At 34.4% G+C, this 25,526-nt stretch overlaps 1 protein-coding gene across 11 annotated transcripts in view; it reads right to left on the reverse strand.

The window, feature by feature from the left end:
- VPS13B (vacuolar protein sorting 13 homolog B) overlaps window positions 1–25,526 on the reverse strand; it is an 805,502-nt gene that overhangs the window by 404,367 nt on the left and 375,609 nt on the right. For all 11 annotated transcript variants that reach the window (XM_049633567.1, XM_049633568.1, XM_049633569.1 and 8 more), the window contains exons 22-23: window positions 20,837–20,964; window positions 13,446–13,680 (exon numbers count right to left, since the gene is read on the reverse strand). In XM_049633567.1, coding sequence (XP_049489524.1) covers window positions 13,446–13,680; window positions 20,837–20,964 — 363 coding nt within the window. The remainder of the gene's footprint in view (window positions 1–13,445; window positions 13,681–20,836; window positions 20,965–25,526) is intronic.

The following is a 25,526-nucleotide window of genomic DNA, read 5'->3' on the forward strand; positions in this document are numbered from 1 at the left end:
AATAGTGGTAATGTCAAATGGTACAATCACTTCTGAAATGTTGGGCAATTTCTTAAAATGTTCAATAAAAAGTTACTATAAAATCCAGTAATTCTACCCCAAAGACTCTATCCATGATAAATAATAATATTTGTCTATATAAATTCATGTACCCAAATGTTCATAGCAGCATTAATCATAATAGTCAAAAACTGATGACTGCACAATTGAATATTAACTGTAAAATTAATAAACAAAATGTGACATAACCACAGAATGGTTACTCATAATTGTCATGTACATGGTACATAATGATACATGGTATATCATGAATGAACTTTAAAAATATTACACTAAGTGATGGGGCACCTGGGTGGCTCAGTTGGTTAAGCGTCCGACATCGGCTCAGGTCATGATCTCGTGGTTTGAGTTTGAGCCCTGAGTCGGGCTCTGTGCTGACAGCTCAGAGCCTGGAGCCCACTTTGGATTCTGTGTATCCCTGTCTCTCTGTGCGCCCCCCCCCCCACTTGTGCTCTGTCTCTATCAAAAATAAATAAATGTAAAAAAAATTTAAAAATGAAAATATTATACTAAGTGAAAAAAAGTGTACCCTGGGTACACTGATACATAAATACATAAGGTCTTAAGATGCAAAAAACTACATACTGTATGATTCCCTTTTAATAAATGTCCAAAAAAGCCAAGTTTATAAAGACAGAAATCAGATCAATAGGGGGTTAGGACTGGAGTGTGGGGAACAGAAATTAATTGCAAAATGGACATAAGGGAAATCTGAGGTGACAGAAATGTTATACAACTGTATTGTGGTGATGGTTGCATATCTTTATACATTTCCTCAAAAATCGCTGAACTGTAGGCATACAATGAGTAAATATTATGAATGTAAATTATATTTCAAAAGAGGTATTTAAAAATTTAAGGACAGTAGTAGAAAAGGAAACAGTCAAGCCCAACTTGTCGTGGGTGAGCAGAGCTACTATTGTTCAAGGTCCTCATTTACATTGCACTCTCTGGCATACTTTGGTCACTAATGATCACTTCTAATACTCTTCTATTGATGATTAGAGATCACTGAATGCCCATTCCCTAAGATAACTTGACTTTCTCTGTTCCTTGTAACCTGAGAAAATATGATTTACAAAGGACAAAGTCCACATACACTAAACCCAAGAGTTAAGGCAGATTTTTTTTGAATCCTCTTACTTTTAGATGGAAATGGTTTCAAAACATGTTATGCCCCTGTGAAATGTGCAGAATAAATGGAAAAAAAAGTACTGAAAATTTTGTCAGGAGTTATTATCTTAACTGTACATCATGAATATAATCATTTTACAACATGGATACTATTTACGTCTATGTATGTATATATTTATCAAACAAAATAGAAAAAACAAGCTCTGGGAAGAAATACAAAACTAAATCGTTAATACTGGTTATCACCAAAGTGATTTTTCTCTCTTGTATATTCGTGCTTTAAAAGTTCCTTTAATGAAGACTTATGCTAAGTGAGATAAGTCAGAGAGAGGAAGACAAATACTATTATATCACTTGCATATGGAATCTAAACAAGCTGTACTCACAGAGACAGAGAGTAGGATGGTGGTTACCAGGGGCTCAGGGATGGGAAAATTGGGGGGATGCTGTTAAAGGTTACAAACTTGCAACTAGAAGATGAAGAAGTTCTGGAATCCTAATGTACAACTTACTGATTACAGTAATACTGTATTACATACTTTGAAGTTGCTAAGAGACTAGGTATTAAATGTTCTCATCACAAAAGAGAAATGATAATTATGTGACCTACAGAAGTGTTAGCTGACACCATGATGGTAATCATATTGCAATATATAAATGTAGCAAACTGATATGTTATATACCTTAAACTTACACAATGCTATGTGTCAATTATATCCCAATTTTTAAAAAATTCCTTTAATGAAACTATGTTACCTTGGTACCATTTAAAAAGCCCATTTTTATGATCTTAAATGAATTTTAAATTATATATTTCAAAGGTAAAATATACACTAGTTCTGCCATTTTTGTTTTTGTTTATAAAATTGTTCGCATATGTGTGTGTGGGGGGGTGTTGGGAAATACAAAATTGACTAGGAAACAAGTAAGGTTCATTCTCAAGTCTTTGAAAGTCACAGAATCCATGACTAAACAAATGATGGAGCAGGATGGATGTGAGCTATTGAGAAAATAATGATGTATACAGCAATTATATTAACTACATTTAGGCATTTCAACACCTTAACTTCATTTGTAATACATACATGATGGTATCCAAGAGATTTATTTAACAGCAGTAGCATTAAGAACAAATCTTAAGCTTTTTTCTGAGCTTCTTCTTTTCCCCAAGGTATCTTATTAACATATGGATTAAGAACTACAATTAAAGACATTGAGTAAAACTGGAAAAAATCTAATGCAATAGTACATCTTCTTTCAGAATAAGTAGAAATTATAATTATCAAATTAAGATATTAAAAAACTCAAGATAGAACAATATAAACCAAAAAGATAAAAAAGAATTACATGGGAAAACTTTGTTTTTCATAGATGCTCAACAATTTTAACATCAGTTTCTATGAAAATTCACTAAAGCCAACAATAGCAAAGTTTTAATTTATAAATGATCTCAATATTCCATTTCTGTCAAAATATTTTATTAAAGTTGCAGGCAACTCTTTCAAAGAAAAAAAAACAAACCACTACTAGGCACAGTGTAGAAACCCATCTGCTCAGAGGTGTGAGATAGATGTAGCAAATTACATCTGCAAGCCTCACTGCAAATGCTTCGTAATGAAACTCAAGATGTTGATTTTGACCCAAACACCCTATACAGATTGGATCTGACCACATTAGAGATCATCTCTCCCTTTCTATGGCAATTGAAATCAGATGACACATTTCAACAAACAGCTCCTCATTATGAACTTTTGAAGTCCAAATTCAGTTATGCCTGAAATCTAGGAGAACCCTCCATGCTCATTCTATTGATCATTTTGTAATTGTTTTTCTTTTTTTTCGTGTCATAATGACAAAGAATTTTTTTTCAATTATTTATGAACTTGAAGACACATCAGAAATTTACCTTTTCATTCTTTAAGTTCTTTTTTCTCCTTACAGTAACCAAAAATTATTTGCCGAATAGCATACTCTACAACTATTTAGTGAACCCCTATTTCGTGCCATTCATTGCGCTAAATTGTGCTAAATGATAGGAATAGTACCGTGAACAAGACAGATACACTTCTTACACTTTTTACCCTAGGAGGGCAATCAGGAGCTGAATAAAAATAATTAAAATAGGGATAGGAGTATTAACAGTGATGAGCCAGAAGCAGTAACATCACAGAACAGACGGAGCTGACAAGTTAAATACGTAGAAGCCTAAAAATTGAGAAGAAAGGCTAGAAAAAAGATCAAGAAGGAGGCAGTCACATATACAGCATATGCTAAGTCCCTGCAACAGTAGAGTTGTCCTTGTTTAAACACAGAAAAAGATAGTGAGGCTGGGGGTGGGCAGTAGCAAGCAGTGGGGAGAGCAGCCCTACTTTTCTCTACAGAAACAATGGATTTGAATTTCCTTTGTAAATCAGAGTGGTATGATTAACAACCCATCACTATACACAGACATACACACACACACACATACACACACACACACACCATGCAATATACTGAAATATTTCCATCAAATAAACGGTTTGAAGCACAAAACTTTAGTTACATAGGAAATATTATTCTTTGTTATTTATTCTATAAGTTTAAATAATTGGTGTCGATAAACTAGTTTCAAGATAAATCTGTAACTCAGAATAACCAAGCAACACCAAAGACAAAGCAAGAAAAAATAATTCAAGAGGAGTTGTGAGGACAAGGAAAACAACAAAGAAAGAAATAAGAGAAAATTTTAATTGAAAGCATGGTGCTCATAATTACCAGAGACAAATAGTGAGATTAGTATCAAAATTTTAACTAAAAGTTAAAGTTGCTTTAATAGAATATGTGGAGAATGAATCATAAGTTCCATTTTTGTTTAAGTTCTCCTGACTTGATTTCTGTTCCTTGCAACCTAAGAATATCAACGCATACATACACATAAATACCACCCTCTCTCCTGTCTTTCTCAAATAACACACACACACACACAAACACACACACACACACACACACACTGTAGGTTTGTTAACATCAATTCTTCATGAGAGAGTTCAAGATGGTGACATAGGAAGACCCTGAATTCACCTCCTGCCATGGACACAACAAATTTATAACTACATATGGCATGCTTTTCCTCTAGGATCCATGAACTAGATGAGTAGCACCTCCACTCAAAAGCCAAGAAAGACACACGTAGAAGGGTGGGAAGGCAGACACACCTTGTCCCAAAAACCACCTCGGAAGAGGCACATGAGGGAGGGTTCCTACAAATACAGAATACACCCTGGAAAAGTTAAGGGATCGTGCCCCAAATCAGGAATCCTGACCTTGGAGGCAGGCATAGTAGAGACAAGGTGTAAAATGTCTGGTTTTGGGGATCCTGGGTGGCTCAGTCGGTTGAGTGTCTGACTTTGGCTCAGGTCATGATCTCAGTGTTTGTGGGTTTGAACTCCATGTTAGGCTCTGTGCTGACAGCTCAGAGCCTGGAGCCTGCTTCGAATTCTGTGTGTGTGTGTGTGTGTGTGTGTGTGCGCGCGCGCGCGCGTCTCTGCCCCTCCCCAACTCGTGCTCTCTCAAAAATGAATGAACATTAAAACAATTTTAATGTCTAGTTTTGAATACCAATAAAGATTAAGACCAGAAGAATCACAATACATTAGAGAACAAAGACCTGTTCCTAAAGGGTTTGCCCACAAACTCATTTGCCCTATGATCCAGCACAAAAACAAGAAAAAGCCCCTAGACCATAACACAGGGAGACCCATTTACTAATTTTAAAGAGAGACAGGAATCTGTAATTTTAAATTAAATAATTTAAAAATGTAAAAAATCAGTCTGCTGTGGACGGATGTGCTGTCAACAGCCATTTTTGCAATCTCATCCTACCTTGTTGGTGAAGGAGCCAACAAGTACCATTTTAGGTGGACCCCTTCTAGGCTTCTGGCACCAGTGGGTAGGTGTGGTCTGCCCACCACTCACCTTGAACAGGCTGGGTGAGCCTCCTGCCCCTCCCCACTTCCATGTAGCACCCAAGGTGTAAAAAAAGCCAGATAAGTATCCCAAGTCATGCCCAATCCACCAAGAATGCAAGCCACAACCAGAACAGGCAAGCAGCTGGAAGCCCACTCTCCCCATGCAGTAGCCAAGATACACAAGCCAGGTGAGTACCTAGAGCCCCACCTTGCACACAATACCAACTGAAGCCCTATCAAAGCCAGGGGACAAACAGCCCACAGGATGTCTACATCTGTGGGGATGCCCATAGAATGACTAGCTCTGGTAGCCACAGGGCACACAAAACACCTGGGCCACACAAAACACCTCCTACACAAGACTATTCCTTCAAGGTTGAGGGAGATAGCCATTTCACTTAATACATACAAACACAGAGAAACAAGCAAAATGAGTAGACAGAAGAATATATTCCAAAGAACAAGGCAAATCCACAGGAAAAGACCTTAATGAAATGGAGAGAGGCAACCTACAAGATAAAGTGTTCAAAGTAATGGTCATAAAGATGCTCACCTATCTAAGCAATGGAGAAGCACCAAGAATTTCCTTCCACAAAGAGACAGAAAATAAGAAAACACGAAACATTAAAACTAAACTTGTAAGTATACTAGAGGGATTTAACAGCAGAATGGATGAAACAGAAGCACCATCAATGAATGAAAAACAAAGGAATGGAAAACAAAAAGCATAAAAATTAAAAAAGAATTAAAAGTAGTAAGGATACTTTAAGGGACCTCTGGAAGAATATCAAATGGAATAACATTCTCATTATCCGAATCCCAGAAGGAGAAAAGAGAGAAAAGTCAAGAAAAAATTATTTGAAGAAATAATGGCTAAAAACATCCATAATCTGGGGGAAGCAAACAGACATCTATGTCCAGGACGATCAGAGAGGCCCAAATAAGATGAACCCAAAGACAAACACACCAAGACACATTCTCATTAAAATGATAAAAGGTAAACAGAGAGTAGTAAGAGAACAGCAACATATTACATACAGGGAAAACCCCCTAAGGCAATTAGCAGATATTTCAGCAAAAACTTTATAGATCAAAAAAGAGTGGCATAATATATTCAAAATGCTAAAAGGAAAAAAAAATGGCCAACCAAGAATTCTGTACCTAGACATTATCATTCAAAAAGATTGAGAATTTTCCAGTTAAGCAAAAGGTAAAGGAGTCATCTACTTAAACAGGCTACAAGAAATGTTCAAAAGAATAAACTAAAAATACAATGTACTATTTAATAAGAAAACATACAAAAGTAAAAATCACACTGGAAAAGGTAAATAAATAATAAAAGTAGTAGACATATTACTTATAAACCAAGTATGAAGAGTATAAAAGTTGTAAAAATTAAAAAAAATAATTAGTTCAGGGATACATAAAAAGATGCAAAATGAATCATCAAAAATATGAAACATAAGGGGCACGTTGGTGGCTCAGTTGGTTAAGTGTCCAACTCTTGATTTTGGCTCAGCTCATGATCTCACAGTTCATGGGCCCAAGCCCCTCATCAGGCTCTGTGCTGACAGCAAGGATTTCTCTCTCTCTCTCTCTCTGCCCCTCCCTCTACTGCACTGTCTCTCTCTCTCTCTCTCAAAATAAATAAACATTTAAAAAAATTGTCTTTAAAAATATGAGATATAAGGTGGGGGAAAGTAAAAATATAAAGCTTTGAAATGTATTAAAAATTAAGTTACTGTGAACTTTAAAATGACTGTTATATACATAAGATGATATGTGTAAACCTCACAGTAACCACAAAGAAAAAACTTCTAGTAAATGCACAAAAGAAAAAATATCTAATTACAACATTAAAGGAAACAATCAAAGCATAAGAGAGAAAAAGAAGAAAAGGAACAGAGAAGAACTGCAAAAAACAGCTGGGAAACAATAAACAAAATGACAATAAATATATACCAATGGATAATTACTTTAAATGCAAATAGACTAAACTCCCCATCAAAAGACACAGAGTGACTGAATGAATGAATTAAAAAAAAACAAAACCCATATATCTGTTGCCTACAAGAGACTCACTTCAAATCTAAAGACACACACAGACTCAAAGTAAGAGGATGGAAAAGGATATTCCATGCAAATGACAATGAAAAGAAAGTTGGGGTAGCAATACTTATGTCAGACAAAACAGACTCTTTTTTTCTTTTCAAATTTTATTTAAATTCCAATTGGTTAACATACAATGCAGTACTGGTTTTAGGAGGAGAATTAGCTAAAGCAATCCTGAAAAAAGCAAAGCAAAGCTGAAGCCATCATGATTCTGGACTTCAAAATAAAGGAGAGCATTAAAATAAAGGAGAGCATTATACAATGATGAAAGGATCAATCCAACAATAGGATATAACATTTTAAAACATTTATGCACCCAATAGAAGCACCTAAATACATAAAGCAAATATTAACAGAAGTAAAGGCAAAAATAGATGGCAGGATAAGAATAGTAGGAGACTTTAATACTCCACTTGTATCAATGAGGAGATAACTCAGGACAGAAAATTAATAAGGAAACATTGGCCTTAAAAGACACATTAGATCAGATGGACTAAAGAGATACATACAGATTATTCTATCCAAAAGCAGAAGCATCACTTCTTTTCAAGGACACATGGAACATTGTCCAGCACAGATTACATGCTAGGCTACAACACAAGTCTCAATAAATTCAAGAAGAATGAAATCACATCAATTATCTTTTCTAACCACAAAGGTATGAAACTAGAAATCATTTATAAGAAAAAAATCTGGATAAAACAAACATATGGGGATTACAAAACATGGTATTAGACAATGGATGTTCAAATCTCATGAAATAATCTCCTTCCCTCAAGGTAGGTTTGGCCAATGAGAATAACCATGTGGTAAAAAACAAAAAAACAAAAAACTGTTTTTACTTTAGGTTTCAGGGCTGATTATATTGTCACACTATTTTCTCCCAGGGAGTAAGAAAAATAGACTTTAGAAGTTTCTATTTGATTCTTGCCCTCTCCATCTGGTGTGTGATTTTTTTAAATGTTCAAAACAAACTAAGATGCTATCTAACTCAGTTCTAGGAATAAAATATCAGAATATAACACCTTCTGCTTTAAAGATGGAGACTTCTGTAGTTCCTTAAGTCCTTAATAATGTATTTGAAAGACAAGGTGAGAAGAAAGTAATTTATCATACAAGAGTAGAAAAAGAAGCTGGCAGAAGTGCTATAACAGGGATTTTAAAGAGTATTCAAAAGATAAAGAATAGTAGGGCAGTATATATCAGTCCTTTCATAAAATCCATTAGATAAAAGGGGGATATGATATTTGTCACATCTTTAAATCACTGAGGGACTGTATTTCCAGCAACCTGGTAGATTTAGTGCCCTGAATGACATTTGTGCTAAAAACAAAAAGGATGAATATATTTATAAAATGTTTATACATCACACTATGAATAAAATTTATATGAACTGGTTTACACACACAGAGACATACACTCCATATCTTCTTTTTTTTTAATTTTTTTTAATGTTTATTTTTTTTTTTTTGACGGGGGTGGGGGGAATGAGCGGGGAGGGGCAGAGAGATAGGGACACACAGAATCCGAAGCAGGCTCCAGGCTCTGAGCTGTCAGCACAGAGCCTGATGCGGGGCTCAAACTCACAAACCACAAGATCATGACCTGAGCTGAAGTCGGACGCTCAACCGACTGAGCGTCACAAAGACCCAGGCACCCCTGCACTCCATATCTTCTTAAATTCATTAGTGAGTTTCCCCAAAAAAGTAAGGCTTTATTAAGGCCAGGGACTGAGAAAAGTCAGGAACTCAGAGGTAAGCAAAACAAATTGGTTGAGGCATTTCAAACCTGGTGAAATGGAACATCCTTGTTGACACTTGCATTGTAGAACCTAATAGAACATAAGACTTTAATGCATATGGCTACAATATTAATGTTAGAATAAACTAGAAATAAAACTGCCCTGTTTTTACCCTCTGTACATGATCAGAAAGCTGAACCTTGAACAGAGTGGAAAAAAATACATATAACCACAAACCAAGCCTCATAAAAGATTGTAACTTGAATTTTTATTATCTACATGGTATAAAATCCTCTAGTTTCAAGTGGTTGTAAACTGGTAATGCTCCCAATACATCAGAAATAAATTTGAACTACAAAGGAAGAATCTTTGAGCTCATCTTCAAAAAAATTTCTAGACAAATATTTCCAGGAAAAATAGACTCTTCCCCACAAAAAGGAGCGACAAAGAAACAAACAAACAAAAAAAACACACACACACAAAGAACAACACTAGGCATATAGGCAAGAATCAGCAGGACTCAGACAATAAAATAAATGATTCATGTATCAAGAAATATAACAATGCCTTGGAAATTATGAATAAAATGCAAGGATTTTAAAAAAATCAATGAAAATGAAAACATCATAAGCAAATTTTAAAATTTAATAAAGTATTACAAAGTTGAAAAACAGGAAAAATAATTTATGGTTTTAGACATCTTGATACCATGTACCTCTGAAGTAACAGAGACCGACAAGGGACTAGAGAAGATCTCCTGGGTGTTGGTAAAATTTTTGATCTTGATTCAGAAGCTAGTAACATGGGCAGATTTATTTTATGAAATGTATCAAGTTGTATACTAATAGTTGATGTATTTCATTTCTGTATGATATATTAGAATTCTATAAAGTTTTACCCCCAAAAAAACAGCACATTAGATACAGATGAAAATAAAATTAATAAACTGTAATATCAAAGAAATTACTCAGACTACAGGCCAGAAAGTCAAAGGGAAAAATATTAAAGAGACAAGAACAATACAGTAAAAAAAAAATGTCTAACATATATGTAGAAAGAATGAGACAGAGGCAATATATGAAGAGAAAATGCCAGAAAACTTGAAAAGCTCACAAAGACACCAATACTAACACTTAAAAGAACAAAGATTTAAAAGCCAAAAAAAAAAAAAAAAGATCCTTAAAGTTGCCCGAAAGACACTAAAAAAAACAAACTGATGGTGAATTTCTCAGAAAGGCAATGAAAAACAAAAGTAAGCACAAAAGGATCTTTAATGGCCAAAACAAAACTATCAGTGGGAAACCATATATAAATAAGGCAGAAGGAAAATTATCTGAGGTAGAAGAAAGGAATGAGCTGTGACAACGAATGACTAGTAAGGCATTGGTATAGAAGTTAGCATAGGTGGCCCATGACCAAATGTGACTGATTATCAGATTTTGTGAATAAAGTTTTACTGGAGTGTCAATTCATTGACATACTATTTATGGCTGCCTCTGTACTACAAAGCAAAGCTGAGTATAGTTGTTACAAAAACCAGATAGTTAATGACACTGAGAATATTTACTATCTGGCTATTTATTGAATAAATTTTCCAAACCCTGCAGTAATTGTATACATGTAATATATATGCAATTATTTTTTAAATTATTTAAATTTATAAAATTCAGAAAAATAAGAGATAAATTAAAATATATAACAGTAATAGCCAGTCAATCTGGAGAGAATCGCTGAATTAAAGTACTTAAAGACCTGTGTGTTGTTCAGGAGGAGAGTAAATACCATAAATTATTTTATGATTTACTAAATTAAAAATGCATCTTAGTATTTCCAGAACCAAATTTTACTTTGTGTAAAGAGTGTTAATTTCTAAGATTGAAAAAAAATAGCAAGGGAATAATGTCTAATACAGCAGGGAAAAATAAAATTAAGAATATAAAAGAAATGAAATAATCAAGATAGTAAAAAAGATAATTCAAAGAATGAGAGAAGAAATTTGTAAATCGTATCTAATGAGAATCTAATATCCAGAATATATAAAGAACTGCTCAATTAAAAGGAAAGATAAATAACCCAACTAAAAAGTGGGCCAAGTATTTGAAAACAATAAGAAAATAAAAAACAGCTTCTACAAATGGCCAACAAGCACATGAAAAGATGCTCAATATCACTAGTCATTTGGGAACTGCAAATAACAACCAAAATGAGATCCACCACATACCCACCGGGATGGTTAACACCAAAAAGACAATTACAACTTGAATAAATTAGAACATTCATAAGTTGATGTGGAATTGCAAAATGGCAGAAACACTTTGGAGGACAGACTGTTAATTCCTCAAAACCTTAACCACAGAGCTACCATACGACCCAACAATTCTACTACTAGGTACATAGCTAACAGAAATTAAAATATGTCCATATGAAAAGATGTGCAAATGGGGCGCCTGGGTGGCGCAGTCGGTTAAGCGTCCGACTTCAGCCAGGTCACGATCTCGCGGTCCGTGAGTTCGAGCCCCGCATCAGGCTCTGGGCTGATGGCTCGGAGCCTGGAGCCTGTTTCCGATTCTGTGTCTCCCTCTCTCTCTCTGCCCCTCCCCCGTTCATGCTCTGTCTCTCTCTGTCCCAAAAAAAAAATAAAAAACGTTGAAAAAAAAATTAAAAAAAAAAAAAAAAAAGAAAAGATGTGCAAAAATTATCACAGCAGTATTGTTCATAATAGCCAAAAGATGTAAACACAAATGTCTACCAACTATGAGTGGATAAAGAAAACATGGTATTTCCATGAAATGGATTACTTTCAGCCATAAAAATGAAGACTGATAAATAAGTCAACCTCAAAAGCATTATGGTGACTTCCCATGAGAAGCCAGTCACAAAAGACCACATATTGTGTGACTCCATTCATATTAAACACCTAGAACAGGCAAATTCATAGAGACAGGAAGGTCAGCATTTGCCAGGGTTTTGGATGAAGGGAGAAAGAGTAACTGTTAATGGTATATTGATTATTTTTTGAGTGATAAAACTTTTTTTTTGAGTGATAAAACTTCTAAATTTGATGGTGGTGATGATGGTATAAACTGTAAATATACTAAAAGTAATCTAATTGTATGCATGAAACTGTATGTAAATAATGTCTAAAAAAGCTGTTAAATGGAATAATATTATGAGTTTTAATTTTTTTAAATTAAGGGACAAACTATTTGAATCTTCCAAAAATGATTCCAGAGTTAAAATAAAACAAAAACCCAAAAAACAAAAACAAAACCACAACAACAAAAAACAACAACAACAAAAAAAGGGAAGCACTCCCCAGCTCATTTTCTGAGGCTATCATGTCCTTGATATGATACACAATAGCTGTTGTGATAATAAAGAACTCCTTACAACCAGAAGCAAATATCAAAGAATGGATATATCCAATATGCTAGAAAAAGAATCCTTGCATCAAGAACAAAATCACACAGGTAAGAGCTCTAAATAAGTTCCATCTAACTGTTAGAATTCTATGATTTTATGATAATGGCAATCATTTTATTAAGTACCAACATTTATTTCTGGCAGTAAAATCATTCCTATTTCTGATAAACCTAAGAAAACTACATTTCAATGGAAACGCCAAAACAGAGAAAAGGAAAGAGAAATCAACATCAAGTCAAAGTCAAAAACTGCACAGAATATATCTGCTTTTCAATAATAGTATGTGTAGTGATCTCAATGATATCAGCATTCATATACTTACATGCTAATAATATGAACAAGGTGTGGAACTGTTTACCATTGTAAAACATTTGAACCCTGTTATTAAAATATAGATTCACACTATTTACTTTGTGACTCAAAACTTTTCCAAGTTCACAGATTGTTTGAGATGAATATGTCAAAGTTCAAAAGGGTATGAATTTGCAACTGAAAATTCTGCAGTATCACAAATGAAGTATTTACTGAAGAGTTATGTCTCCGATCATCACAATATTATCTACTGTATTTTAACAAATGAGAAGTCTAGAAATATATTATGTTTGATGTAAATAATATATTCATTTGATTATATATGATATCTATTAATAAATCAAGTAGCTTAAATTAAGATCTACTTATCATTCTTAATTCAGCTTAATGCCAACTTCCAAAACCAACTGTCATCTTGACTTGTCTATGCTTCACATTTTAGTGATTATTCTGCGTTTCATATGATATTTTGTAGTCTATTTATACATACATGAATTTTATTAAAATGTGTGGATGTCAATAAACAGCACCACTTAGTTCATTTACTTTGTGCACCCTTCTTTTTAAATCCACTTTGCAGATTACTGAATCTATTTTCATGTGGATCTTTCAATGAGAAGACTCATTTACATAAGCACTGGCATATTAAAAAACAATAAAACTAAAAATATTATTATCAAATATAACCATAGGAAGAATATTTTTTAATGTACCTTCTTCAAGGATGGGTCGTGGAATGACAAATGGAATCTCCTGCAGAGGTTCCATATACTTGTGGCCAGCACTAATAATCTTTATTTGAGGCATACAGAGGACAAGCATTCCAGGCATGCTGGTTTGTCCATGGTACCAACTTCTTACTGTTCCAGGAATGTCACCAGATACAATTGTACTTGGGGAAGGCAGGCTATCATTTGGAATGAATACACAACAAGACTGTACTTCAAGCTAGGGGAAGAAAAAAAAAAAAGCAAAATTAAAATATTGGGAACAGACTAAATAAGGAAGTTAATATACCCTCAAATACTTAATATCTTTATCAGAATAAACAGGCAAGCCAAAAAAAAAAAAAAAGAAGAAGAAATGTGCCATACTTACCTCTTTATGAGTTACTTTTACTGAAGAACACAATTAACACTTAAAAGGACATTGTTTCCTGCTATGAATTTGATCAAAAAGGCACAGTGAAATGAGATGAAAACATATCTGCCTTTCCACAGTTATTTCCAAGTAACACGACTGAATCAGAAAATGTGCTGGCAAAAAAAGGTGAGAAAATCCTCCTTCTTTTGCAGTTCATTAGATTAACACCAACTAAGGCCTTAGAACCAACTAGTATTGTATTGTACTCACTTAAAACACACACACACACACACACACACACACACACACACACACAAGCAGCTATTACCATGTGAATTTGGCCTTTTGTTTTTACTTTACAAACTAAAATATAAGGAAAGATGTTTCCAATGTTCAGATGATATCTCTAGACAAATATTAAAATATAACAAGTCTGTATCATGTATTTTCTTTTTTTATTTACACGTATCCCAAGATTCAAGTGTGTGCGTGTATCCCATTTTATATATATGGATACATGGTAATGAAGAAAATTCAGAAGACTTAAAACTGAGAGCATTATTCCCTGCTTTTATCATACATCAAATTATTATTTAAATTTTGATTTCATGTGAAACTTTTATGCTTTCTTATCCCCAGTGTAGTTTACTTAGGTTGCCTGGAACCTTAGAGAGGTGAAATAATACTAAGCGATCTCAAATCAAAAATTAAATTCATCATGAGTTCTTAATTCAAAAGCAATATAAGCTCAAGTCTATTAGTCTTAGTTGGTTCTTAGAAAGTAATATTTTTTACCTGGTTCACAAACTGCTCAAACAGCCTAGCATACTTAAATTATTCTCAAGGAAATACAAAATGTCATCTGTTAATTTTCTACAAAATATTTGGCATACAAAGGCATTATCTGAAGATGTAACAAAATTAAAATTTGTTTGTTTGATAAATACTTGGATATTCTAGAAAATTAAGAGACTGTATTTTATAAAAGACAACTAAGAATACATTAATATATGTTCACTTGAGGTTAATATAGCCCTTAGTGACAGCATGATACGTAACAGGTCTGGAATTCCTTGATATGATAAATAATCTGCCAGGCTTATAAATAAGCAAACTTACTCATTTTTGCTTCAACATTTCTGTGCATGGAACAAACTGAATTCAGTGAAGAAAAATATAAGTAAAATTTTATAAAAATAAATATAAGGTTCATGAAGTCTGACCTCATCTAGAATTTTATCTTGCAACCTAATTTAAGTGTTTATATGTTAAGTAGCTCATTGATTGAAGATTACAACATTTTTTATCCTAAAACATACATTGTTTCAGCTGTATTACATTTATATTTTTAAATATTTAACATAATTAATTGCTTAAGTTCAAATGCACAAAGTATTATGGCATACTGAGAACATATTCTCAGTATACCATTCTCATTATTCAATTATTTATGCTTATAGTGTCAAACTAAAAAGAGTCAGTTTTTAACACTTCATATAGGTATTGATGCTATGTTAAAAAATGTTTTCAACAATGTGAGGTAATTAGTTTAATATGCCACACTATACAAATATAAACATATATATCTTGTGAAATAAATTTAAGTTGTGCCGAAACTTCCAAATAACAATATATTCCAAAATTCCACTAATTCAGAAATAAATTATTTCATCAAATTTAACAACGTGAGCAATAAATATTCAAAAATAGATTATTCTGAGATACATAACAACTCTAAAAAATAAACTTTCTAAAATGTGATATGTGTTCTGGAGATTTCTATAATGATAAGAACCAAAACACATACATAATCCAAAATCCTCAAACTTATTATAATGTTACATCTCTAATATATACTACAACTATCACATAAATCTTTTTACACTTTTAAAATAACTGTTAAACTGTACGTCGAAAATTGTGGTTTTAATGTAAAATGTTGAGTGATTTATGTAAGGGAATATAAATCTGCAGCAGTAAATTTTGCATTAATGTAAGGATCTGACAATCCAAGGGAAAGAAAATGAAGTAATCTGCCAGTAAGAAGTCCTCAAACCGGGGGTCAGATCATGTTCATGGAAACCATCTGGTTGGGACCCTCTGAGCCACACCAAACACAAATGATCTTTTAAAAAAAATATCCTATTCATTAATGCATCACAGCTGCACTGAGTGTTACTTCATTTTTCCATGGCAACATCCTTTCTGTTTCAAGGATCTTATTTCAGTTTTGGTAGCAACGTGTTCTTTCGCCAATATTGAACACATTCATGTGTTAAAGTGAAGGGATTATTACAAATTCTTGAAGTCGAACCACCTCTATTTTGATTCCTATTAGGTCAAAGGCTACAAATCTTAAGTATGATACACTGAGAATAAACCAATAAGCAGAAATTATGTGGTATTTCTATTTTAATCAATGAAATGACTATCATGAATTTTTTGGAAGTTCCAAGTTTATATGCCATTTGAAAAGATATATGCCTTTGTGTACCCCCAACCCATCTCCCATATGTAAGGTTTGGTAAACTTAGATTTTTCTAATTTGTACACTCTATAACTGTGCTCACAACTCAGTTTAAAAAAAAAAAAAAGAGAGACTGAGATAGGTCTCACTTATACATTAATCTAAACATTTTAATTAGCCCACTGTCTATTATACAGAACATTTTGTAAGTAAATGCTTTAAGTGACTCCTGGGTGGCTCAGTTGGTTAAATGTCTGACTTCGACTCAGGTCACGATCTCGTGGGTAGCGAGTTCGGCCCTGTGTGGGGCTCTGTGCTGACAGCTGGAGCCTGAAGCTTGCTTCAGATTCTGTCTCCCTCTTTCTCTGCCCCTCCCTTGCTTGTGCTCTGTCTCTGTCTCTGTGTCTCTCTCTCAAAAATAAATAAAAACATTAAAAAAAAATTTTTAAAGTAAATGCTTAAAATTGTTATACCATATTTTGTATACAGTTAAATTTAAGTTTATTTATTTTTGGGAGACAGACAAGAGAGTGAGCAGGGGAGAGGCAGAGAGAAAGGGGGAGAGAGAATCTCAAGCAGGATCCCCACTGTCAGCATGCAGCCTGATGAGGGGCTCGAACTCACAAACAGAGATCATGACCTGAGCTGAAACCAAGAGTCGGACGCTTAACTGACTGAGCCACCCAAGCACCCCAATTTTCTATACTTTTAAGTAACATTCCTATTTCCTCTTCCCCACTAACATGCATTCTTTCCTTTGAAACTTTAATTTCTTAAATGTTTATTTAGTTTTGAGAGAGAGAGAGACAGATGTGAGCAGGGGAGGGGCAGACACAGAATCTGAAGCAAACTTCAGGCTCTGAGCTGTCAGCACAGAGCCTGAATGCGGGGCTCGAACTCCCAGACCATGAGATCATGACAGAAGCTGAAGTCAATGCTTCACCGACTGAGCCACCTAGGTGCCCCAATATTTAAAACTTCAGTGATAATTATATTTTGCAAAATTTCTGAAGAATGAAATGTTCTCTGTATGAATTGTATTATTCATAAAATAGTTTCAAATAAAAACATACATGAATAAACATTTCAGGTTATATTTTCATTCACTTTTTCTTTAATTCATGCATTCTTTAATATCGACCATGAACTGAACTGCAAGTCAGGAATAAAGAGACAAAAGACATAAACACAGCACCCAAAAACTTGAAACAAGAGGGTTTTAAACTACTAATAGTCTTACAGAATTTTCACTAGAACATAGGGTCTGTAATGTCAGATAATCAGCCTACTGTGTTTATAGTCTCAGTACATAGTACCATGTCTAGCATGTACTAGGCACTAAATAATTAATAAGTGAACACAATTATTTTTATTGGTATCAGTATCTGATGTTAATTAAAATAACTGCTTAATACCTGTTGTTCATCATTTCATTCTACAGAGACAACTTAGTAATTAATAAAATTGACATGTCAGCCAAATGGGTTCAACTCTAACCATGGAACTTTTAACAAATTAATCTCTCCGTGACTTCAGTTTACTCATCTGTGATTGTGGGGAGGTGGGAGTCAGCTCTGATATAAAGATACAATGTATTAACTCTCACCAAAAGGTTTGCTAAATAAAGTCAATGAACATACACTGAATTATCTCCTATATGTCAGATCCATATATTAGCTCTCATGGATTCATAAGAGATGTTCACAGTCTTTTTCTTTAAAAACACTGTTGCTTATAACTATTTATGTATATAGAGGCCACCAATATAAGCAATATTCCATTTGCACTATAACAAATATATTATTAACTACTGCCCAAATCACCATATTCCTATTTGTTAACTCTCAATACACTATGAAAATATTTGGGGTACCTTCATTTATAGTAGAAATCTTAATGTTCCCAATATAAGGCATTAAGCTAAAAACCTCAATAGTGAACCTTGGTTGTCTTCTTTTCCAGAGTAATACAAATCTACATTTCCCCATATTTACCAAGGGACAATATGAAAAAATGCCTACATTTGAATTACAAACTTTGTCCTTCTAACAAACTACGTGCAATTGCTGTCACCTTCTCAATGCCTATAATGAAAGATAGATTCTTTGCAAAATTTTAAGCATAAATGTAAATAATTACTTTTACAAGTAAGGTGGCTGGCATTTGGTCTGTCTAGCCTCAAATGCCTACCCTTGTCTGATCATGGAGATAGGCCAGCAAGTGCGCTGGATAGGAGGACAACATCTGTATCATGCAGTATTATTACTGCATCACTGATCGTATTCAGTATGTAACTTCCTGGAAAGAGAATTCAATTGGTCTAGCTTAACTACCTTATGGGACTTGAGACACTTTGACACATCGAAATCAAGGAATGTGGTATGGAAAATAAAGAGTCCGCTATATTACACAGGCCACTTAGAAAGCTTCAGAAACTATAAAAAACATCTAGAAAATGCCATATAACAGAAACATGATCTTCAATGTAAAAGACAAGACTGAGTTTGGCAAAAAACAAGAAAATGTACTCCTTTATTAGTGAATTCCAGGCCAGAGTATTTCTATTTTGTCAACTGCATGCCATTGCCAATTATGTGCTCTGGAATGAAAATGTAGCTTTTTGCAGTATAATAGGATCTTTACTGATCAACTGATAAAGAAAAATTGCAAAGAACTGAGTTTGTGCTAATCTTTTGTGAAAAAGGCCCCCAAACTAAGTTCCCATTTTAAAAAAAATGGTTCAAGACTACATATAGTACTATAACATAATCCATTAAGATGAAATGTGGAAGTTACTTTTCCCACTGAAAAACAAATAGGTTATAGAAAATATTGTTTACATCTTAATGCAATATAAGTCTATTACAAGAAAGAAGAACATGGGCTTAGAAAATATCAACTTTGGCTCCAAAATCAATTTTCCAGAAATCCTGATTCCGAACACATTTGCTTGCTCAAACTTCCATTAAGAGGATAATCCTTTGATGGCTTCAAGTTATGATGTTCTATTTTATCTGATGACAACTTCAGAGTTTTCTGGTTTATATTTTGGTTCATAAAACATCTTGGAAAACGGACACTACTATTTTAAAAACTCAGAATTTTAGGGCCTAGATTTTAATCATTTAATCAGAATCAAGTTTTACCTTTAAACTTTTCCAGAACACATTAACATCTGGAAATGTCTAAATATACAGCATGTATAATACAGTGCCGAGACTAAAAATGAAGCAAGTGCCTAGGTCATATTCAAAATAACCTATACAAAAATATAATCGTTAGAACTCCTGTAATTATATGTTAATTTACACTCAATAAGCTTAGTCAAATGAGGAACATGAGTCTAAACCGAAGACATAAAAATGGTTAACGTGGCAAATTTTATGTTAAGTGTATCTTACCACAAAAATTTTTTAAAAGAAAAAAGTGAGGAAAATCAGTATCTCTACTTATAACTAATCCATAATGATAGCTAAGATTTAATTTATTGCTGGTGATAAAGCTAATGAAGGCAATGTATCATTATAAAACAAGCAAAATAACCAGAATTTCACAAGAATGTCAGAATTGGAAATAACCTTAAACATTATTTAATTTAACCATTTCATATTACAGATAAGCAAAGTAGAGTCCATAGTTAAGATACAGAATTTGATACTGCTAACGCCTGGCTCCTTGAAATTCTATACACCCTTTCCTTTCATGAACTATCTGGCTTTTCCTCCTACATTTCTGATCTCTCTACTACAATTTCCTTTAAGGACACTTTCTCTTCCACTGTCTGATTTAGAAATGGCATCCCCTTGGCCCACTGCTCTTTCAACTTCACATATTTTTTTGGATGACCAATTCTCTTGGTTTTATCCATCTATAGATGATTTCCAAAATATATCTCTAGTGTGAAATCTCTTCCTTAAGCTCCAGATATGAATATCCTACAGTCCGATAGAAGCCCGGAGATCTCACAGGTGTTTCAAATGTATGTATAAACTCCCTATTTGCCCCTGATTCTGCATAGCTGCTTCTTTTACCATTTCATGGCATCATTATGCACCCAAATGCCAAAACTGGAATGTGAAACACCAGTTAGACAGCCTCCTTCTTCTCAGTCCCCCAAAGTCCCCTCAGCATTAGTCACTAAGCCATGCTGACTTTATCTTAGGTCCCTCAGGACCACTGGCCAAAGTGGCCTATTGTCTAGTGTTTTCTGATTTGTATACTGAACATTTAGAATCTTTTAAATAAGTTCAAAATAAAGAAAATGAGTAATGAAATTTGTAATTTGAGAAACATCTCAAAATTTGCATAATTTGTAACTTTATCAAGAATAGCATATAAGATGTATTTCATATAATTTGCTAATAATATGTAAAGCTCACCAACAGTTTTCATCTAAGTTATACAAATGAGATGGTATACACAAGTGTTACAAGGGAGATTATTTTTTAACGATATTAAGTGTTACCAGTGAGATTACTTCTTTACCAATATCAAAGGTGCTAAAAGCTAAAAAGGATCATAGAAATTAAAACCATGACAGTTCTTTTATTTTACCTGCAGTGTGAGACTCTTTACTGCATTCCATACTACTCCAATAAATTCTTTCATTCTTTCTTCAGGACTTCTACAGCCTTCAGATATATTCAGCATGGCTTTCACAGGAACTGACAATGGTCGAGATTCTAAGTATAAGAACAGTTAATTAATTAACACACATTTACTTTACTGTTTTAGAAAAATATACAGAAACTACTTCCAAGATTATTTATTAGTTCTGAATGAGATTACAAAATAACACATCAGGTCATTTTAGACTATAGAATTACTGATTTTTGCAACTATTCAAACATAAGCACAACTTATCTGTTAAAAGTCAGGAGAGTGTTGGTTACTCCTGTTGGGTTGGTGACTGGGAGGTGGCACTGTGGAACAATGTTATAATCTAACATTCTATTTAATGAATACATGGATATATACACACTTTACTAAAATTAAGTTGTAACCTAACAATTTACCCATTTCTGAGTATAAAGATACCTCAATAAAAACTTTACTTGAAAACAAAAAAGGAACAACAAAGCATTTTATTTATCCAAAATAGATAAGAAACAGGTCTTCCCATATGTGAATTCTCCTGATGACAAAATCTTATCCATAGACTCTCTAAACTTTTTTTTAAAGTTTATTTATTTTGACAGAGAGAGAGAGACCATATGCACGCACCTGTGAGCAATCAAGGGAGGGGGACAGAGCAAGAGGGAGAGAGAATCCCAAGTGGGCTCCGCTCTTCATTTGATCCCACAAACCTTAAGATCATAACCTGGCTGAAATCAAGAGTCAGACACTTAAGTGACGGAGCCAACCAGACTCCAACTTTATTTTTTTAATATGAAATTTATTGTCAAATTGGCTTCCATACAACAGCCAGTGCTCATCCCAACAGGTGCCCTCCTCAATGCATATCACCCATTTTCCCCTCCCTCCCACCCCCCGATCAACCCTCAGTTTATTCTGTTTTTAAAAGTCTCTTATGGTTTGCCTCCTTCCCTCTCTGTAACTTTTTCCCCCTTTCACCACCCCCATGGTCTTCCGTTAAGTTTCTCAAGATCTACATAAGAGTGAAAACATATGGTATCTGTCTTGCTCTGTATGACTTATCTCACTTAGCATGACACTCTCCAATTCCATCCACATTGCTACAAAAGGCCATATGTCATCCTTTCTCATTGCCATCCTTTCTCATTGCCAAGTAGTATTCCATTGTATATATAAACCACAACTTCTTTATCCATTCATCAGTTGATGGACATTTAGGCTCTTTCCATAATTTGGCTATTGTTGAAAGTGCTGCTATAAACATTGGGGTACAAGTGTCCCTATTAATCAGTACTCCTGTATCCCTTGGGTAAATTCCTAGCAGTGCTATTGCTGGGTCATAAGATAGATGTATTTTTAATTTTTTGAGGAACCTCCACATTGTTTTCCAGAGTGGCTGCACCAGTTTACATTCCCACCAACAGTGCAAGAGGGTTCCCGTTTCTCCATATCCTCGCCAGCATCTATAGTCTCCTAACTTGTTCATGTTAGCCACTCTGACTGGCGTGAGATGATATCTCAGTGTGGTTTTGATTTGTATTTCCCTGATGAGGAGCGACGTTGAGCATCTTTTCATGTGCCTGTTGGCCATCTGGATGTCTTCTTTAGAGAAGTGTCTATTCATGCCTTCTGCCCATTCCTTCACTGGATTATTTGTTTTTCGGGTGTGGAGTTTGGTGAGTTCCTTATAGATTTTGGATACTAGCCCTTGGTCCGATATGTCATTTGGAAATATCTTTCCCATTCCATCGGTTGCCTTTTAGTTTTGTTAATTGTTTCCTTTGCAGTGCAGAAGCTTTTTATCTTCATGAGGTCCCAATAGTTCATTTTTGCTTTTAATTCCCCTTTCCTTTGGAGCTGTGTCAAGTAAGAAATTGCTGCAGCTGAGGTCAGAGAGGTTTTTTACTGCTTTCTCCTCTAGGGTTATGATGGTTTCCTGTCTCACATTCAGGTCCTTCATCCATTTTGAGTTTGTTTTTGTGAATGGTGTAACAAAGTGGTCTAGTTTCATCCTTCTGCAGTTCTCCCAGCACCATTTGTTGAAGAGACTGTCTTTTTTTCCATTGGATATTCTATCCTGCTTTGTCAAAGATTAGTTGGCCACACTTTTGTGGGTCCACTTCTGCAGTCTCTATTCTATTCCATTGGTCTATGTGTCTGTTTTTGTGCCAATACCATGCCATCTTGATGATTACAGCTTTGTAGTAGAGGCTAAAGTCTGGGATTGTGATGCCTCCCACTTTGGTCTTCTTCTTCAATATTACTTTGGCTTTTGGGGTCTTTGTGGTTCCATACAAATTTTGGATTGCTAGTTCTAGCTTTGAGAAGAATGCTGGTGAATTTTGATTGGGATTGCAGTGAATGTGTAGATAGCTTTGGGTAGTATTGACATTTTAACAATATTTATTTTTCCAATCCATGAGCATGGAATGTTTTTCCATTTCTTTGTATCTTTTTCAATTTCCTTCATAAGCTTTCTATAGTTTTCAGCATACAGATCTTTTACATCTTTGGTTAGGTTTATTCCTAGGTATTTTATGATTCTTGGTGCAATTGTAAATGGGATCAGTTTCTTTATTTGTCTTTGTGTTGCTTCACTATTAGTGAGTTGCTACACTATTAGTGTATAAGAATGCAACTGATTTCTGTACATTGATTTTGTACCCTGTGACTTTGCTCAATTCATGTATCAGTTCTAGAAGACTTTTGATGGAGTCTATCAGGTTTTCCATGTATAATATCATGTCATCTGCAAAAAGTGAAAGCCTGACTTCATCTTTGCCAATTTTGATGTCTTTGATTTCCTTTTGTTGTCTGATTGCTGATGCTAGCGCTTCCAACACTATGTTAAACAACAGTGGTGTTCCTGATCTCAGGGGAAAAGCCTCAGTTTTTCCCCACTGAGGATGTTATTAGCTGTGGGCTTTTCATAAATGGCTTTTATGATGTTTAAGTATGTTCCTTCTATCCCAACTTTCTCAAGGATTTTTATTAAGGATAATGAATTCTGTCAAATGCTTTTTCTGCATCAATTGACAGGATCATATCGTTCTTTTCTTTTATTAATGTGATGTATCACATTGATTGATTTGCAAATATTGAACCAGCCCTGCAGCCCAGGAATGAATCCCACTTGACCATGGTGAATAATTCTTTTTATATGCTGTTGAATTCAATTTGCTAGTATCTTGTTGAGAATTTCTGCATCCATATTTATTAGGGACATTGCCCTGTAGTTCTCTTTTTTTGCTGGGTCTCTGTCTGGTTTGGGAGTCAAAGTAATACTGGCTTCATAGAATGAGTCTGGAAGTTTTCCTTCCCTTTTTATTTTTTGGAACAGCTTGAGAAGGATAGGTATTATTTCTGCCTTAAATGTCTGGTACAATTCCCTAGGGAAGCCACCTAGTCCTGGAATCTTATTTGTTGGGAGATTGTTGATAACTGATTCAATTTCTTCACTGGTTATGGGTCTGTTCAAATTTTCTATTTCTTCCTGTTTGAATTTTGGAAGTGTGTGGGTGCTTAGAAATTTGTCCATTTCTTCCAGGTTGTCCAGTCTGTTGGCATATAGTTTTTTATAGTATTCCCTGATAATTGCTTGTATTTCTGAGGGATTGGTTGTAGTAATTCCATTTTCATTCATGATTTTATCTATTTGGGTCATCTCCCTTTTCTTTTTGAGAAGCCTGGCTAGAGGTTTATCAATTTTATTTTTTTCAAAAAATCAACTCTTGGTTTCACTGATCTGCTCTACAGTTTTTTTAGATTCTATATTGTTTACTTCTGCTCCGATCTTTATTATTTCTCTTCTTCTGCTAGGTTTGGGGTGTCATTGCTGTTCTGCTTCTAGTTCCTTTAGGTGTGCTGTTAGCGATTTTTCTTGTTTCTTGAGATAGGCCTTGATTGCAATGTATTTTCCTCTCAGGACTGCCTTCGCTGCATCCCAAAGTGTTTGGATTGTTGTATTTTCATCTTCATTTGTTTCCATATATTTTTTAAATTTCTTCTCTAATTGCCTGGTTGACCATTCATTCTTTAGTAGAGTGTTTTTTAACCTTCATGCTTTTGGAGGTCTTCCAGACTTTTTCTTGTGGTTGATATCAAGTTTCATAGCATTGTGGTCTGAAAGTGTGCATGGTATGATCAATTCTTTTATACTTATGAAGGGCTGTTTTGTGACCCAATATGTGTATCTATCTATCTTGGAGAATGTTCCATGTGCACTCAAAAAGAAAGTATATTCTGTTGCTTTGGGATGCAGGGTTCTAAATATATCTGTCAAGTCCATCTGATCCAATGTATCATTCAGGGCCCTTGTTTCTTTATTGATCCTGTGTCTAGATGATCTATCCATTGCCGTAAGTGGGGTATTAAAGTCCCCTGCAATTACCACATTCTTATCAAAAAGGTTGCTCATGTTTGTGATTGTTTTATATATTTGGGGGCTCCCGTATTCGGCACATAGACATTTAAAATTGTTAGCTCTTCCTGATGGATAGACCCTGTGATTATTATATAATGCCCTTCTTCATCTCCTGTTACAGCCTTTAATTTAAAGTCTAGTTTGTCTGATATAAGTATGGCTACTCCAGCTTTCTTTTCATTTCCAGTAGCATGATAGATAGTTCTCCATCCCCTCACTTTCAAT

Source organism: Panthera uncia, chromosome F2, assembly GCF_023721935.1.
Source record: "Panthera uncia isolate 11264 chromosome F2, Puncia_PCG_1.0, whole genome shotgun sequence".
NCBI classification, from domain to species: Eukaryota; Metazoa; Chordata; class Mammalia; order Carnivora; family Felidae; genus Panthera; species Panthera uncia.